A 16,360-nucleotide genomic window follows, 5' to 3' on the forward strand; every position below is an offset into this window, starting at 1 on the left:
AGGACAGCTGGATATTTCTGTGTATCAGAGGTAAATAATGATATAAACACTGTTCAGTTTCTCGCAAAAAATGATCGTTTTTGTGTCTTAGGACATCAATGTACCGTCACGAGCCACAGGGTGTAATTTGGATTTGTTTGTGCATGTTTTTTTTTTTACTTTCAAAGGTTTGGTGCCCATCCACTGCCATTAAATGACTAACAGACTGCAACGGTTTGAGTAAAAAATCTTTGTTTGTGTTCTACTGAAGAAGTCACCTACATCTTGGATGCCCTGGGGGTAAGCAGATAAACATGAAACTTTCATTTTTTGGGTGAACTGTACCTTTAATGTAGATGTAGCCTGAGTAGCATTTGCTCTTCATCTCAAAGTGGCCGTAGTTCTACACGATTGACAATTGACATTTGTCCAAATAATGGGAATGTAGGCCAGTTGAAGCTCTTGAACAATTTACTGAATGACTGTGACCAACATTCATTGATGAAAGCTTGTTTATGTAGGGGAAAATGCTTTGAAGAGGCTTTTTCATTTATGATGCAAATTATGAAGTGGTTGTTGCACAAAGAAAGCTTTGGTACAGCTTGTCTAGTGATATCATCTGTGTTTTTTAGTAGTTTTTTTTAGTAGTACACTGATTCATACATGTTTTCCTCTAATCTGCACTTTTTTTGAACCCTATGGCTGATCGTGTTGACTGCATTTAGTTTACATTGTAGTCTCAGACTGCATATTTGTGGATCATGAATGATTAATCAACATTTTCCGGAATCAAGTCATGTGTTTGGTATTAGCTAAACTGCTTGCAATAGAGGAGTTTTAGAGATTTATCAAATCAGATTTCCTTATGTGGTAACCCACGGGAAAGTTTGACTTCTTAGAGCTCTTTCGTAGCTTTTCTGAGTTTGCTTGTTGCTTTGTGTTTGCTCAGATTGTCTAGTTTGTAGATGTGGGTCACTAGAATTTTTATTTGACCTGAGCAGTTAATACTTTTAAGTGTTTAAAAAACCCACTTCCTTTCTCTGGCTGTCAGTCCTGCTGAGTTTCACAGTGAAATGTCTAGTTTAGACTAGTTCAGTCAGTGTGCTGTAATTGTCTGCTTCCTTCCTTTTGCTTTATTGTGTTATGAGGGTTTTGAGACGTCACCTCTGCCCCCCTGTGCTGTTTCACGGCTCCAGAAGACTCGCGTTTGGCTGTGAATCAGGATGTGAGTGCGTTCTGGCAGGTTTGGGAGTAACAGTACACTCTGTTATGTTCTTCATGTCTGCTAGAAGATATTCAGACCTCACAATGTAAAACACCCATAAACAAATCAACATGAATATCATAATAGACCAGAGTAGTACTGGATACCAGATAGGTATACTTACTCAGATATGGAAGACACCATATATGCAGTGTGTGTATGGAAACATTCTGATTTTTAATTTTTTTTTTTTTTTTTGAAGTCTCTTATGCTCACCAAGGCTTCAAAAACACTAATATTATATATAAAATGTAAAACAAATGTAAAACAACTGTTTTCTATTATAACATATTTTAAAATGTAATTTATAAAATGTAATTTATTCCTGTGGTGCAAACCTGAATTATCAGCAATATTACTTCAGTATTTAGTGTCACATGATCCTTCAGAAATCATTTTTATTTTATTTTATTTTATTTTATTTATTTTTGATAATATATTTGAGGGGAACAAATTGCACAAATTTGCTATTAGTGCCACTGATGGAAAATACTGGTCAAGTAATCATCAATAATCATGTTATTTCACTAAGAAATATAAATCTAATGTGCACATTGTTTACAAAATAAATAAACTATACATTATTTATTAGAATTCCACATCACCGTTTCTCTTCACATTAATCTAATATTACAATAATAACAGACATATTTACATATCTTTTGGATAATATTTAAATATTTTCCTCTGCCTTTAGCACAGTCATAAAGGCAAATTATTTAATTATTGGCTAATTAAAAGCTAATTATTGTTATTATTATATATATATTTTTTTTGAGAATATATTTGAAGGAAAATATTAACTAATTTGAAAATCATTATTAATAATCATGATCTTACTCCACTGAATAAGAAATAAAAATAATAATGTGCACATTGTTAAATTAATTTATTAATCTTAAAAAAATACATTTTATGTTGGATTTTCCTCACTTTTTTATATTTTATTATTTTTATAATATATTTGAGGGAAAAGATTGCATAAATTTATTATCAGTGCCACTGGCTGAAAACACTTGTTGAAATTTTATTAATAATTGACCAAGAAATAAATATTCCCCTGATCAAGAAATAAAAATCTAATGTGCACATTGTTTAAAAGAATAAATGAATTAAAAAAAAAAAACATTACCACTCTCAATATTTCTCTTCATATTTGTTCAAATATTTAAATATTTAATATAAAAATATTTTCTTCTGCCTTTAGCAGTCATACAAAAAAAAAAAAAACATTTAAAAAATCATTTATTTTATTTTATTGTATTTTATTATTTATTTTGGTATATTTGAAGGAAGAAATAAAAATTGGTATCATAAGTGACACAGGTTGAAAATCATTATATTCATAATAATCATGATCTTGAACCATTAACTAAGAAACAAAAATCAAATGGGCACATTGTTTAAAAATAAATAAATATTAAATAAATAAAATACATTATTTATTGGATTTTTCCTCACCACTGTCAACTTCTGAATTGAAATGTTTGTCTTCACATTTATTAATCTAATATTACAATAATGGAAGAACAAAGATAGGTTATTTAATGCAATGTACATATTTTTAAGATAATATTAAAATATTTATTCAGCCTTTACTACATAAAGCCAATCATTTAATTAATTAATATTATTTTTATATATATTTTTTGAGAATATATTTGAACAAATTTGGTATTATTAGTGCCACAGGTTGAAAATCATTATATTAATAATCATGATCTTATTCCATTGGCTAAAAAAATAAATATAATGTCCAAGTTGTTTAAAAAAAAATAAAAAAAAAATACACTATTTATTGGATTTTTCTCACCACTGTCACTCTATGAATTGAAAAGTTTCTTTTCACATTTATTAATCTAATACTACAAAAATAGCAGAACAAAGATAAAGAAAAAGCAGTTATTTTATTTTTAAAACACTTGTTTTGTAAATCTAGTATAAATGCGTCACTCTTCATAAAAATATGTTTTAGAAAAGAGGTCCTTAAAGGCATTCAAAGACTGAGAATCCTGTCATAGAGACTTTGGGTAATTTTGACCTTCATAGCACTGTAGAAACCACCTAGCACTGTCCTGGCTATCGTGGTTGTAAATTTTGCACAATGCAAAAATCCAGTATTTTAGCCCTCATTAGACACCCAGTGTCTTGTTTTTCTCTAAACGTGATGCTTTAAGTGCCTGTTGGAAATGGTTGGAAATGCCTGCTATTCCTGTTATGACTATGCAAATATTTGCAATGCATTTTGCAGGGATATTTTTCTGGCATAGCAGTGATTCAGCTGTTTCGGTGGCCGGACATCTTCAGTGGTAAACATTTACACTGGGAGATAGTGAAGAGAGAGGTGGAGGCCTGAGATAAAAGATGCACGTCAGCACAGGCAAAATAAATCTCTTTTTAAGAGCTGAAGAGAAAGGAGGATTGTCAGCCACTCTCTCTCTCTCTCTCTCTCTCTCTCTGTGTGTGTGTGTGTGTGTGTGTGTTTAACACGTGAACTGTGGGTGACTGGCATGTGGACAGTCAGGGCAAGAGATGCTCAGGTTCCTAATGGCCCCACACACACACATTTGCAGTATCTCTGGGTAAAGCTCATGTGCCTGGAGAAGCATCTGAAGCGCTGAGCCACACCGCTGCCTCTGATTGGCCGGGGGAGGATGCAAGAAAAGGAGCCAGGCTCCGCCTCCTCCCCCCTCCTGCGCGTGTTAGAAAGGAGATAGCTTGAGGAGAGCCGACAGCTTCACTGCGCCGAACGCACACTAATGCTGCATACTCCAGGGAGATCATTCGACGCAGATTGTTCTCCAGCTGAAGAACCCAAAACAAACCCGGTCTGGAGCAAGAGCACGTCCAGTTTAAATGTTGTTTAAGAGCACTCTGTATTCTCAGTTCAGCTCGTCGTCCACAGTCTCAGCACTTCAGCATCTTCTCCAATCGCCCCGGCTGTAAACATGGGCAGGCAAAGCCACGATGCCACGTCCACCACGGGCTCGGGTGCGGGCAGCACCGGTGGACGCATGCAGCGCTCCCAGAGCCGCATGAGTCTCTCGGCTTCATTTGAAGCGCTGGCCGTCTACTTCCCTTGCATGAATTCTTTCGATGAGGAAGATGGAGGTAAGATGTGTCACATGTGGAGAGGACTGAATGAGCATCTTGCATGTCAAAGTAAATGCGTTTTGCAGGATATTTGGTGTTAGAGAACATACTTAAGATACTGAACTGTTTTTCATTCATATTTAATTAGGTTTGTAGTTATTTCTGGTGGTGTTTACACACAGTATAATTGTGCAGAATTGTGCATGGCTGTCATAAATTATTTAGGTGCATAAATTGCACATATATTCAGTTTCGTAGTACTGAGTAGTTGTGCAGTGTTTTTTGGTGGTTTGGTGGGAATCGAGCATCATGTGTTGTGACCTTGAAGGTGTTTGATTTCCTTTCTCTACAGCATCTCTCTCACTTTCTCCCCCTTCAGTCGCTCTAGAGATTAATATCACTGGAAATATCGTATGACTTTTCATATCTTGCAGAACTAATACCTTTCGTGGGATGCGCAAGCGCAGCCATATTCTGTTTAATCCATTATTATATTTAATATATATTTAGTGATTCTCGAGAGAACATAGTACAGGTCATATTTTATCCTAAATTATTATTTTTTCTTTGAATACATAAAATTATAAATTATTATTATTATTATATATTTTTTTTATTACAATTAAACACGTTACTCTCAAAATGTGTTATTGTACTACAGGAATATTAATGCCTTTTTCTTTTTTATTCAGCATAAATTATAAACCGTAAAACACAAATACTATCATGATATATACATTCTTTACAAATTAATGTCTATTTAAATGTATTTATTAATATGTATTCATTTTATTTAACTTTTTATTTATTAATTTTATTTTTTTTAAACATTGTGCAAATCAAAATTTATTTATTTATTTGTTTATATATAATATTATATATTTGTGGCAAATATATGTGCATTTGTATGTATATATGAATTTAAATTTGAATGAATATAAATATTAGTTTTTTTTCAGGATACATTAAATTCAGTACAAAACACACTATCATGATGTATAAATTCTTTACAGATAATGACTATTTTAATTTATTTATTAATGTATTTATTTATTTATTTTATAATTTCTTAATTGTTTATTACTTTTTATTTTTTTAATTTGTTTTAAAACATTAATTTTATTAAAACATTGTGCAAATCAAAATATATTTATTTATTTATTATAATACTTATTATTTAGTGGTAGATATGTGTGTATTTGTATGTATATTTGAATTTAAATATGAATAAATATAAAATAAATATTTTTTATTCAGCATAAATTAAAGACAGTACAACACAAATACTATCATGATCTTTACAAATTAATCTCTATTTATTAATATTTATTCATTAAAAAAAATTATATTCTATGTATAAATTCTTTACAAATTAATATGACTATTTTATTTATTTATTAATATGACTATATATATTTATTCATTTTATTTATTTTTTTCATTTTGTATTACTTTTTTATTTATTAATTTGTTTGAATTTTATTTTAACTAAAACATTGTGCAAATTGAAATATATTTATTTATTTTGTCATAATATCACATTATTTAGTGGCAAATATGTTTTTTCTATTCAGCATAAGTTAAAGACAGTACAACACAAATACTATCATGATCTTTACAAATTAATCTCTATTTATTAATATTTATTCATTTAAAAAAAAAATATTCTATTTTCTATGTATTTGTTTTAATTTTATTTTGTTAAAATATTGCGCAAATTAAAAATTATGTATTTATTCATTTATAATATTATGTATTATTTATTGCCAAATACATGTGTATTTGTATGTATAAATATGAATGAATATAATCCTTATTATTTTATATTCAACATAAATTCTATCATGATGTATAAATTATGTACAAATTAATATAACTTTTAATTTATTTATTAATATAATTTACCCGTTTTGTGCTTAATTATAATGAAATAAAATAAATAGGCCTTATTATTATTTTTATTTCTTTTGATTTTGGTTAAAATATGACCTGAACCTAAACACGCGTCATTAAAGCGACAGTCCATACAAAAATATACGTTTTCTCACCCTCATGGCTGACTTTCTTTTGTGGATTACAAAGGAAAACATTTTGAAAAATATTGGAAACAAACCAGATTTGGTTTCCATTGACTTCCATTGAATGGACAAAAAGTGCAATGGAAGTCAATGGGAACTAGAAATGTTTGGTTACCAACATTCTTAAAAATGTCATCTGCATTCTGCAAGTCATACAGGATTTGAACGGCGACATTTTTGTGTGGACTGTCGCATGAAGAGATCATTGAACTGGGTCTTCTGACATCGGTTTCTCAGGTTTACTTTATCTCGGTCAAGTTCAACAAGACCCACAACAGTTATGAGTTCTTGATTATTTTATACAAGTGCACTGTTAGTACAGAAAAGGACATTCGCATCCACCGCTATGTTCGTCATCCTCTTGTGTGCAGTTACGTCTCAGGGCCGAAAGCAGAGGCGGATGACATTGAATAAAAAGAAAATCAAGCCTGCTGTGTGTGACCTGCAAATGAATGGTTTAATCTCAGCAGCTCAGTCGCGTTCTGCTTCCTGTAGCCTTCCTTCTCTCTCCTACCTATTGAAAGCAGGTTCTGCATTCTGAGTGGATGCATCACATTACTGTATCATCCTCATTTTTGCATACGCAGTAAAAGAACAGGATGTGCATCAGTTTTGGACGTCAAGTTAAATAAAGCAATAAGCAATGAGAGAACGTGTTTAACAGCGATTTTAGCCTCAGGTGACTTATTACTTGGGTGAAATTGTGCAATGCATCATAATAATGGGAATAAACTACTGTTTAGCCAAGTAATATGGTCATTACTCTTACTGTACACTCTTAAAAATAAAGGTACTTTAAAAGGTTCTTCACAGCGATGCCATAGAAGAACCATTTTTGGTTCCACAAAGAACTATTCAGTCAAAGGTCCTTTAAAGAAACATCTCTTTCTTACCTTCTTAAAATCTGAAGAACCTTTTGCCACAAAGACCCTTTTGTGAAACTGAAAGGTTCTTCAGATGTTGAAGGTTCTTTATGGAACCATTTAGACAAAAAAGGTTCTTCTATGGCAGGGTTCCCCAAATCTTACCCTGGAGGTCCAATGCGCTGCAGAGTTTAGCTCCAACCCTGATCACACTCACCTACCTGTTATTCTCTATTGATCCTGAAGACCTTGATTAGCATGCTCAGGTGTGTTTGATTAGGGTAAGAGCTAAACTCTGCAGGAAAATGGATCTCGAGGTCCAGATTTGGTGATCCCTGTTCTATGGCATCATGAAGCACCTTTATTTTTAATAAAGAATCTGCAGATTTTTAGTTATAGCTAGGTGTTATAGTTATAATTGTTCAAGTTAACTTCTGTCTTTATGAGGATTATGCATTGTTTAGCTCTGAAGTTGCTGATGCAGGTTGAGGTGTTTGGTCACATCATGTCTGATTTTGGTTCAGTGCACCTGCGTAACCCATCATGTCAAATCACCCTGGATCTCATGTACACAGACACTATGGCATGTTTGTAGGCCAGATATAGATGCAGTGTATCTACAACAAGAAATTGTTGAATTCAGTCCATCCTGTGGGAGCAGAACCACGTGCTTCTGGACCTTCATATCACACTGTCTCGATCCGCTGTCACATTTGAGCCACGTGTGAGGCTTTGGTTTCCTGTTGGAGAGATGTGCAAAAACGTGTCCTTCAACATTCCACCTGAAACATCTTGATATCTCGACTGACACACTGTCTCTCTCTCTGTGTGTCGCTGTAGAAGCAGGAGGAAAGAAGCTGCGTAGCACTATCCAGAGGAGCACAGAAACTGGTCTGGCCGTAGAGATGAGAAGCAGAATGACCCGACAAGCCAGCCGCGAATCCACTGACGGCAGCATGAACAGCTACAGCTCAGAGGGAAAGTAAGTAACAAACCATTTTGTGAATATATGACAAGTTTATTTGCAAAAATCATGTTTTTCATTGTGCATTCCAGTTCATCTCAATCAGTCTGCAGTTAGGTTATTTTGATATAAAATAAAAACTAAAAAATACAGCTAACACAATAAAACAATAAAACATGATAACATAATAAAAAACATGATTTTTGAAGATATATGTTTTTGCAAATAAACTCTTCATATATATATAAATCATTTAGTGGCAAATATATGTGTATTTGTATGTATATGTGATTTTTAAATAAAATATACTCATAAAAATACCTGAAAAATATGACTATGATTAATATTAAATTGTTATTATTAAATAATAATGATATGTATATTGTAAAGTAAAGTTAAAACCGTAATAATAATAAATATATTGTTTATATGGTTATTTTAAATAATTGTAAGTAAATAATTACTACAAACAATGTATTATTATTATTATTAATACATTTGTGAATAATTATATGCATATTAAAATAATATATATTATCATAGTAAAAATAATAAATGTTAGAATGTATATATGCATATTTTAAATAAGTAGTATTAAATGCATAATAAAATGTCACATAATAATAATAATAATTTAGCTTTCAACAACATCTGTGACCTGTTAAATTCTATTTATTGTTGTATTCAAACAGAAGTTGCAAATTATTATTATTGAATAATAATAATAACAATTATATGTATATTCTAAAATAAAGTAAAAATTGTAATAATATTATATTTCATATAAGCTTCATATAAGTTACAAATTGTTATTAAATAATAATAATTATTATATGTATATTTTAAAATAAAGTAAAAATAGTAGTAGTGATAATATTAATAATAATATCTTGTATATATGGTTATTTTAAATAATTATAAATAAAAAATTATTACAAATAAAGTATTATTTTATTATTAAATTAATGTTAATAATTATATGCATATAGAAATTATAATATATTATCATAGTAAAAATAATACATGTTATAATGTATGTATGCATATTTTAAATAAGTATTAAAAACTTAATAAAATGTAATAATAATTTAGCATTCAGTTACGTTACCTGTTAAATTCTATTAATTATTGTATTCGAAATAAAGATGCAAATTGTTATTATTAAATAATAATTAATAATAATTATATATGTCTGAATGTATAAAATAAAAATAGTATTAATTATATGCATATACAAATAATAATATATTATAATAGTAAAATATAAAAAATAATAAATAATGATAATTAATGCATATTTTAAATATGTAGTATTAAAAACTTAAAATAAATAAATATTAATAATAATAATAATAATTTAACGTTCAACAACATCAGTGACCTGTTACATTTTATTCATTATTGTATTCAAACAAAAAATGTATTGACAGTAATGCCAATGTACAGTAAAAATCTGTGGGGCAGGGTATTGCACCAGATGTTAATAATAATAAACACTGGCACAATGTATCACCATAGAATTTAAACATTATATAAAATATGGGTCTATCCAGTCTTTCACCTGCTACCATATTCATTTACACACCAGAATGAAAAAAACACCCAATGTTTACTGTTTAACGTTTACATAGAGAAAAATCAATTTTACAGGTAGTAATCAGAATATAATCTACCTACAACAGCAATTCCACCACAAAAACAGCAGTTTTGATGACTTTATAGCTCAAATAAGCATTTTTGTGCAGTAGAACCAATATAACTCCTTTAACAAGCATATAAGCTGCACATTGATGCTTTTCCATTTGCCCCATTGATTTCCACTGTAAATGCTTTACTATGATGCAGAATGTTTCAATCAGAATCAACCTACTAATCAAAAATCTTTTCTTCTCAGCCTCATTTTCCCTGGAGTGAGACTCTCTTCTGACAGTCAGTTCAGTGATTTCCTGGATGGACTTGGCCCCGCCCAGCTTGTGGGGAGACAGACATTAGCCACGCCCCCTATGGGTGAGTTCTTGTTTATTTGATTCTGTATACACACTTCACTCAAGTGTCTGTGTCTCCAGTTACACTCAAAATCCTTTTGTTCCATGTCTAGGTGACATTCAGATCGGAATGGTGGAAAAGAAAGGAGCCCTAGAGGTAGAGGTCATCCGAGCCAGAGGCCTTGTGGGAAAACCAGGTTCTAAGGCACTGCCAGGTGAGTGAGGTTACACTTTCCGATGTTGATTTCTCATGCACCTGAAAACTCGTCACTCACGATTAAAACATCATCTGTGGTTGTTTTTCTCCAGCCCCTTACGTAAAGGTGTATCTACTGGAGAACGGCGCCTGCATAGCCAAAAAGAAAACAAAAGTAGCACGAAAAACACTGGACCCTCTTTACCAGCAGCAGCTGTCGTTTGAAGAGACACCAGGAGGAAAGGTTTTACAGGTACAACGTCATCCCTAATGGTTTTATTTACCAGTTTTAGCTCATTATCTCATGGTTATTTGGCTAGTCTAAACAGAATTAGTGCCTTTATCAATCAGTTTGTAGTAGAAGTCAACAAATACATTTTAATGTCCGATACCAATATCTAAAGACAAATTCAAAAATGTTTTTGTTCCAAAATACAGCAAAATCAGTAATCTTTTTACTATTTAAAATAACTGCTTTCTATTTGAATATATTTTCAAAGCTAAAGTCTTCACTGTCACATGATCCTTCAGAAATCATTCAAATATGCTGATTTGCTGTTTGAGAAACATTTATTATTATTATTATTATTATTATCAATATTTAAAATAGTTGAGTACATTTTTTAAGGATTTTTTGATGAATAGAAAAAAACTTTTGTAACACTATTTGAAAAGAAATTACAGATATTAACAATTTTATTTAGCGAGGATGCTTTAAGTTGATCAAAAGTGATGATAAAGACATTTATAATGTTACAAAATCACGTGAATGATGTTCTTCTAAAATTAATATTCATCAAAGAAACCTGAAAAAATTCTACTCAAATGTCTTTAATATAATAATAATAATAATAATAAATGTTTTTTGAGCAGCAAATCAGAATATTAGAATGATTTTTGAAAGATCATGGAACTGGAATAAAAATGATGGATGCTAAAAAAATTAGCTTTGGAATCACAGGAATAAATTATATTTTAAAACATAATAAAATAGAAAACAGTTATTTTAAATAGTGAGATATTTGAAAATATTTTGCTGTACTTTGGATCAAATAAATGTAGGCTTGGTGAGCAGAAGAGACTTCTTTAAAAACATTAAAAATATTACTGTTCAAAAACTTTTGACTGTGTATACAATTTATTAAAAAATATATTTAAAACCATGGCATATAAAATATAGTTTAATGATTGAATAAATTACGTTTTAATTTAAATCAACGCTTTTTTTGTAGTGTATTTACTTGGATAATGTTTAAAAAAATTATGTTATGAGGCATGGCCTCAATCTATCACCAGTTAGTTTTTTTGCGTGTGAGTGTGACTTGATATTAACGGCCATTTATTCTCTTCCCTTCGTAGATCATTGTGTGGGGAGACTACGGACGCATGGACCACAAATCTTTCATGGGAGCCGCTCAGATACTTTTAGATGATCTGGACTTGTCCAACATGGTTATTGGCTGGTTCAAGCTGTTTCCTCCCTCTTCGTTGGTCGACTCAACCCTGGCCCCGTTGACCAGAAGAGCTTCCCAGTCGTCTCTCGACAGCGGGTCCGGGCCGTTCGGTCGCTCGTAGCAGTTTCCTGAAATCTAGCGTTATTGTAGCAGCCATTGGGTGGAGTTTGAGATTTGCGACAGGTCCCGTCCCCCCGGTAACACTGCATGCTTGATGTTGTGTGTTCAGAGCTTGTTTCTTAGGGGTGAAAAAAGCGGTCCTGTTTTTGCTCGCAAAAAAAAAGCCGCACAAATCGTGCGCAAAGAGCAACCCCTAGAGGGCAGGGACGAGACGAAGCTGGGGAAAAATGGCCTCCTTAGCTTGAGGAACGTCACAATTCCTGCTTTTAGAACCTATTTGAAGCCATTGGAGATGAGTCTGGACTGAGAACTGACATGTCGAGTTCTTCAAAAGCCCTTTTTCAAACGGGGTGAAATGTTCTCTTCAACTTTCGTTTTCCATTTATGTTTCTTTTAATGTTGATGTGTTTGTATCTACATGGGCTAACAGTGTTCCTCGGGTCAAGCCATGCCAACAGACCCAGCAATGTACACACAAAACAAGACTATGACGAGGGAATGAGCACCTCGCTCCCTAGATATGATTCTGCTAGATCAATACAGAGATGAAATGTAGGTTTGAAATATCTTTTAAGATCAAATTGAAGTACTTCTCTTGATACCGTATGAAACCTAAAGAAGAAATAACAAGTTTTTTGTTGCATGGACACAACTTTAGCTGAACTTGGGGAAAAAAAAAAAAGTGAATAGAAAATAATTTTCTCAGACTGCTACTTGCAAAAAAAAAATAAAAAAAATACAATGAGAAAAAGAAAAAATGAACCGGATCAGCCATTTTCAACAATTTCTATTATTTTTAAAGATAAATTTCACTAGTGCATGATTTTCATGGGGAGTGAATGCTACAGTGTGATTTGAAGAAAAAAAAACAAAAAAAAAAACATGAAACCTTGTTTTTTTGTCCTGTAGACCGTTCATTGGTCTCTCTACTGTATTTTTACAGACAAGCAGATAAATGACAAGCTTAAGATTTTATTTACAGTGAAAAATCTGTTCATGTGACAAAGACGTAAAAAAAATAAATGTCTATGATTTATTATTGTAAAGGCGTAAGCCTCATGAAGCTAAAGATGATGTGCAAATTGTACATGTTTCTCTACTTCTCCCTTGTCCCAGGGTAAACTCTCTGTACTTCTTGCTTCCGTTGTCAGATTTCCCCCCGGATATTGTTCCAGTTCTCTTTTACTTTTCATTCGTCTCCTACAGCTCTTCTAGTTTTAGTCCGTATATTGTTTGACGTTCATTCGTTTAACAAGCATGTTGAAAAGGGTTTTTGGCAACATGGCTTGGGCACATCTTACAGTAACTCAGCATGTTTTGATAAAGACGATATTTGGAGAAAAAAAATGCAGTTTCTTGTACAGTGCATGTCGACGACGATCCTCTCTCCCCCCTTCACCCTGAATTGAATTTTAGCGAAAATTAGGCAGTGGTCCCACACGGACCAGAAGGGCGAAATTCCGAATGAACATTCCACCTTGTAAAATCATACTTTGTTGACAAATTTAAGGGAAAAACGTGACCAGGGATTTTTATATCTTTACGGAAATAACGAGCTGCAGTATTCCTGACAAAAGAGCCCAAAATTTCACGAGATCTTTTTACCGGAGGCGGCCGCAGCTCACTGACTTTCGCAGTATTGTGCTGTACAGTTTTCCGAGCATGATGCTGTCTGCAGAGAAATGCACATCGGGACGATGATATTGCCACACGATATAACTTTGGTTTTTATTTCTTCCTTTCGAGAAAGTAGTCGTTTAATATATTTTTGTTAGTTGATTTACAAGCCAAGACCTATTTATTTTTTATTTTCTATTTTTTAGTAATAATCCGAGCTTCTTATTTCTGAGAAGTTGATGAATCAGAGTTTTAATGCAATGAATGGAAATATACACTGAGACATTACACCTCTTCCTACGAAAATAAACTTTTCTGATGAATCGATTTTATCACGCTTTCAGTCTACTGTGTACAATCTACAGAATTTTAATAGAAATCTCTATTAAAGCAAACTCTTTAGGTATTGTCAAATCTTATGGAAGTGGAATAATGTCTCATGATGTCAAAGGTATGTTCTGTTCTATTTCAAATGCCTTCTCTATTGTTTTTTTGTTTTTTGTTTTCTTTCTTTTTTTGGTGCAATGTGTTCATGCCAAGGCTATGTCTTGGTCAAGTATGGTTGAGTACAGAGATTTATGTAAGTTATTTTTCAAATTAAAAAATAAAAAATGGATATTACACTGGAAAATGAGCGTTCGCAAACAAAAGCAATATGTCTCCAATGTTTCTTGACATGATCTGAAAAACAGCATACAGCACACACACAAATACACATGCATACAGCTTTTTAACTTAAAAAGTGAATAGTAAATAAATCATTTGAGAAAAAGGTCAGAAAAAAATCATGTCCTGTAGCATATATCAATGGTAAATTGCAATGTACAGTGTGTATTCAAATGTATGATAAACATACATACAGTATATACACTACCAGTCAAAAGTTTTTTGGACAGTAAGATTTTTAATGTATTTTAAAGCCTCTTTTGCTCACCAAGCCTGCATTCATTTGATCCAAAGTACAGCAAAAACTGTAAAATTTTGAAATATTTTTGCTATTTAAAATAACTATTTTCTATTTGAATATATTTTAAAATGTAATTTATTTCTGTGATCAAAGCTACATTTTCAGCATCATTCTAAAAATATATAAATAACCTAAAATGATAGAAATTAATACTTTTATTTAGCAAGGATGCTTTAGATTGATCAAAAGTGATGAAAAAGACATTTATAATGTGACAAAAGATTTCTATTTCAGATAAATGCTGTTCTTCTGAACTTTCTATTCAAAAGAAATCTGAAAAAAATTCTGCTTAGCTGTTTTTTTTTTCCAGTTTCTTTCTCTTTTAACCTTAACTAGATCGATATAATAGCAATCATATTTTGCTGTTTATGAATGTATCCACAGATATTTTACTTGTTTTGAGTCACTTTTGTTATAGAATCCAGTTTCACACTCATTTATTTCTAAATTGTGTGTGAACTGAAAAAAAAAAGACAAATGTATTCTGATCCAGTTTGAATATTATTTTCATTTCTGTAGGTATAAAGGGATAATTCACGCAAAAATTTAAATGTCTTAATTTACTCATTCTCATGTCGTTCCACACATGTATGACTTTCATAATAATAAACATAATAATAAATGTTTTTTGAGCAGTAAATCAGAATATTAGAATGATTTCTGAAGGATCGTGTGACTAAAGTAATGATGCTAAAAAATCAGCTTTGAAATCACAAGAATTGCATTTTAAAATCAAAACAAGTATAAAATAGTTATTTTAGTAAAAATATTTCAATACTTGCTGTACTCTAGATCAAGTACAAGCAGGCTTGGTGAGCAGAAAATACTTTTTTTTTTTAAATACATAAAAAATCTTACTGTACAAAAACTTTTGACTGGTAGTGTATGTAATAGTTGATAGTTTTAATCAGTGTTATTTAAATTATTATTAATGTTTTAAGTTATTAATTCATGTGTTTATTTATTATATCATAAATGCAGTGCTATAATTTTGTCCTGTAAGTGAACTTTGTTTTCCCACAATATCAAAATGATCAAGATACTTTGAAAGCAAGCATACAGTTTTCCACAAACAACTAAAATGTATTGTTTTTTATTTTCTGAAAACACATTAATCATGAGGTGGTTTTTGTCAGCGCTGTTCTGTGGTTATGAGTAAGTGCTGAGATGATGGCTAAAAAAGGAAGTATACAACTGTGGGATAAAATCAGCTTCCGCTTGCTTTACTTTAAAAAGATGAATGCTGGACTGTCACAACACACTCGTGAGCTGACAAGACTGCTGACAAATAAAAGGTAAGTGAAACGTTAAAAAATAGGTTAACTAACTGTAAAATACTATCATGACTGTTCTAAAACAGGACAGAGAGTTCAAGTCATCACAAAATCTAATGTAATGTTGTAAGACTAAATTGTTTTAACAGATTTATTGTTGCTTCAGTCAACATAATACCAGATTTTAGTATTAGTGTTATATAACTTAAGCCACACTGACAAATTTCTAAATGCCACTGAATTAGCTTAAATAACAAAATAACCTAGTGACACCTTTTTTTTCCCAAAACTAAATTCACTTTTTTGAGCTATTTTTAAGCTATCTGACTTTAGTCTCATCATGCTATGCTTGAACCACAAAATTGCCAAAATATATCTTTTGGTTTATAATTTAAAACCCAACAAATTTATTTTGTTAAAGGTTTTACTTATGTGCTTGCGCTACTGTATTACAAAAGACTTTAGCTGATTTGATATTGATGTTATCTAATGAAATGATATTCACA

General features: G+C 31.4%; 1 protein-coding gene across 1 annotated transcript; it reads left to right on the forward strand.

Moving 5' to 3' along the window:
• Positions 1-3,967: 3,967 nt before the first annotated feature.
• On the forward strand, positions 3,968-13,840 carry LOC141342161 (regulating synaptic membrane exocytosis protein 4-like). Its single transcript, XM_073846556.1, has 6 exons — positions 3,968-4,354; positions 8,118-8,259; positions 10,136-10,248; positions 10,340-10,441; positions 10,536-10,675; positions 11,782-13,840. The coding sequence occupies exons 1-6, from the start codon at positions 4,192-4,194 to the stop codon at positions 11,995-11,997; spliced, it is 876 nt and encodes a 291-aa protein (XP_073702657.1). The 5' UTR covers positions 3,968-4,191; the 3' UTR covers positions 11,998-13,840.
• Positions 13,841-16,360: the final 2,520 nt, after the last annotated feature.

The sequence above is a fragment of the Garra rufa genome, chromosome 9 (genome assembly GCF_049309525.1).
Source record: "Garra rufa chromosome 9, GarRuf1.0, whole genome shotgun sequence".
In the NCBI taxonomy this organism is placed as follows: Eukaryota; Metazoa; Chordata; class Actinopteri; order Cypriniformes; family Cyprinidae; genus Garra; species Garra rufa.

Coding starts and splice junctions, on each gene's coding strand:
- LOC141342161 (XM_073846556.1), top strand. CDS start 4,192: ATGGGCAGGCAAAGCCACGATGCCACGTCCACCACGGGCTCGGGTGCG. Junction 4,355..8,117: donor TTTCGATGAGGAAGATGGAG/GTAAGATGTGTC, acceptor GTGTCGCTGTAG/AAGCAGGAGGAAAGAAGCTG. Junction 10,676..11,781: donor CAGGAGGAAAGGTTTTACAG/GTACAACGTCAT, acceptor TTCCCTTCGTAG/ATCATTGTGTGGGGAGACTA.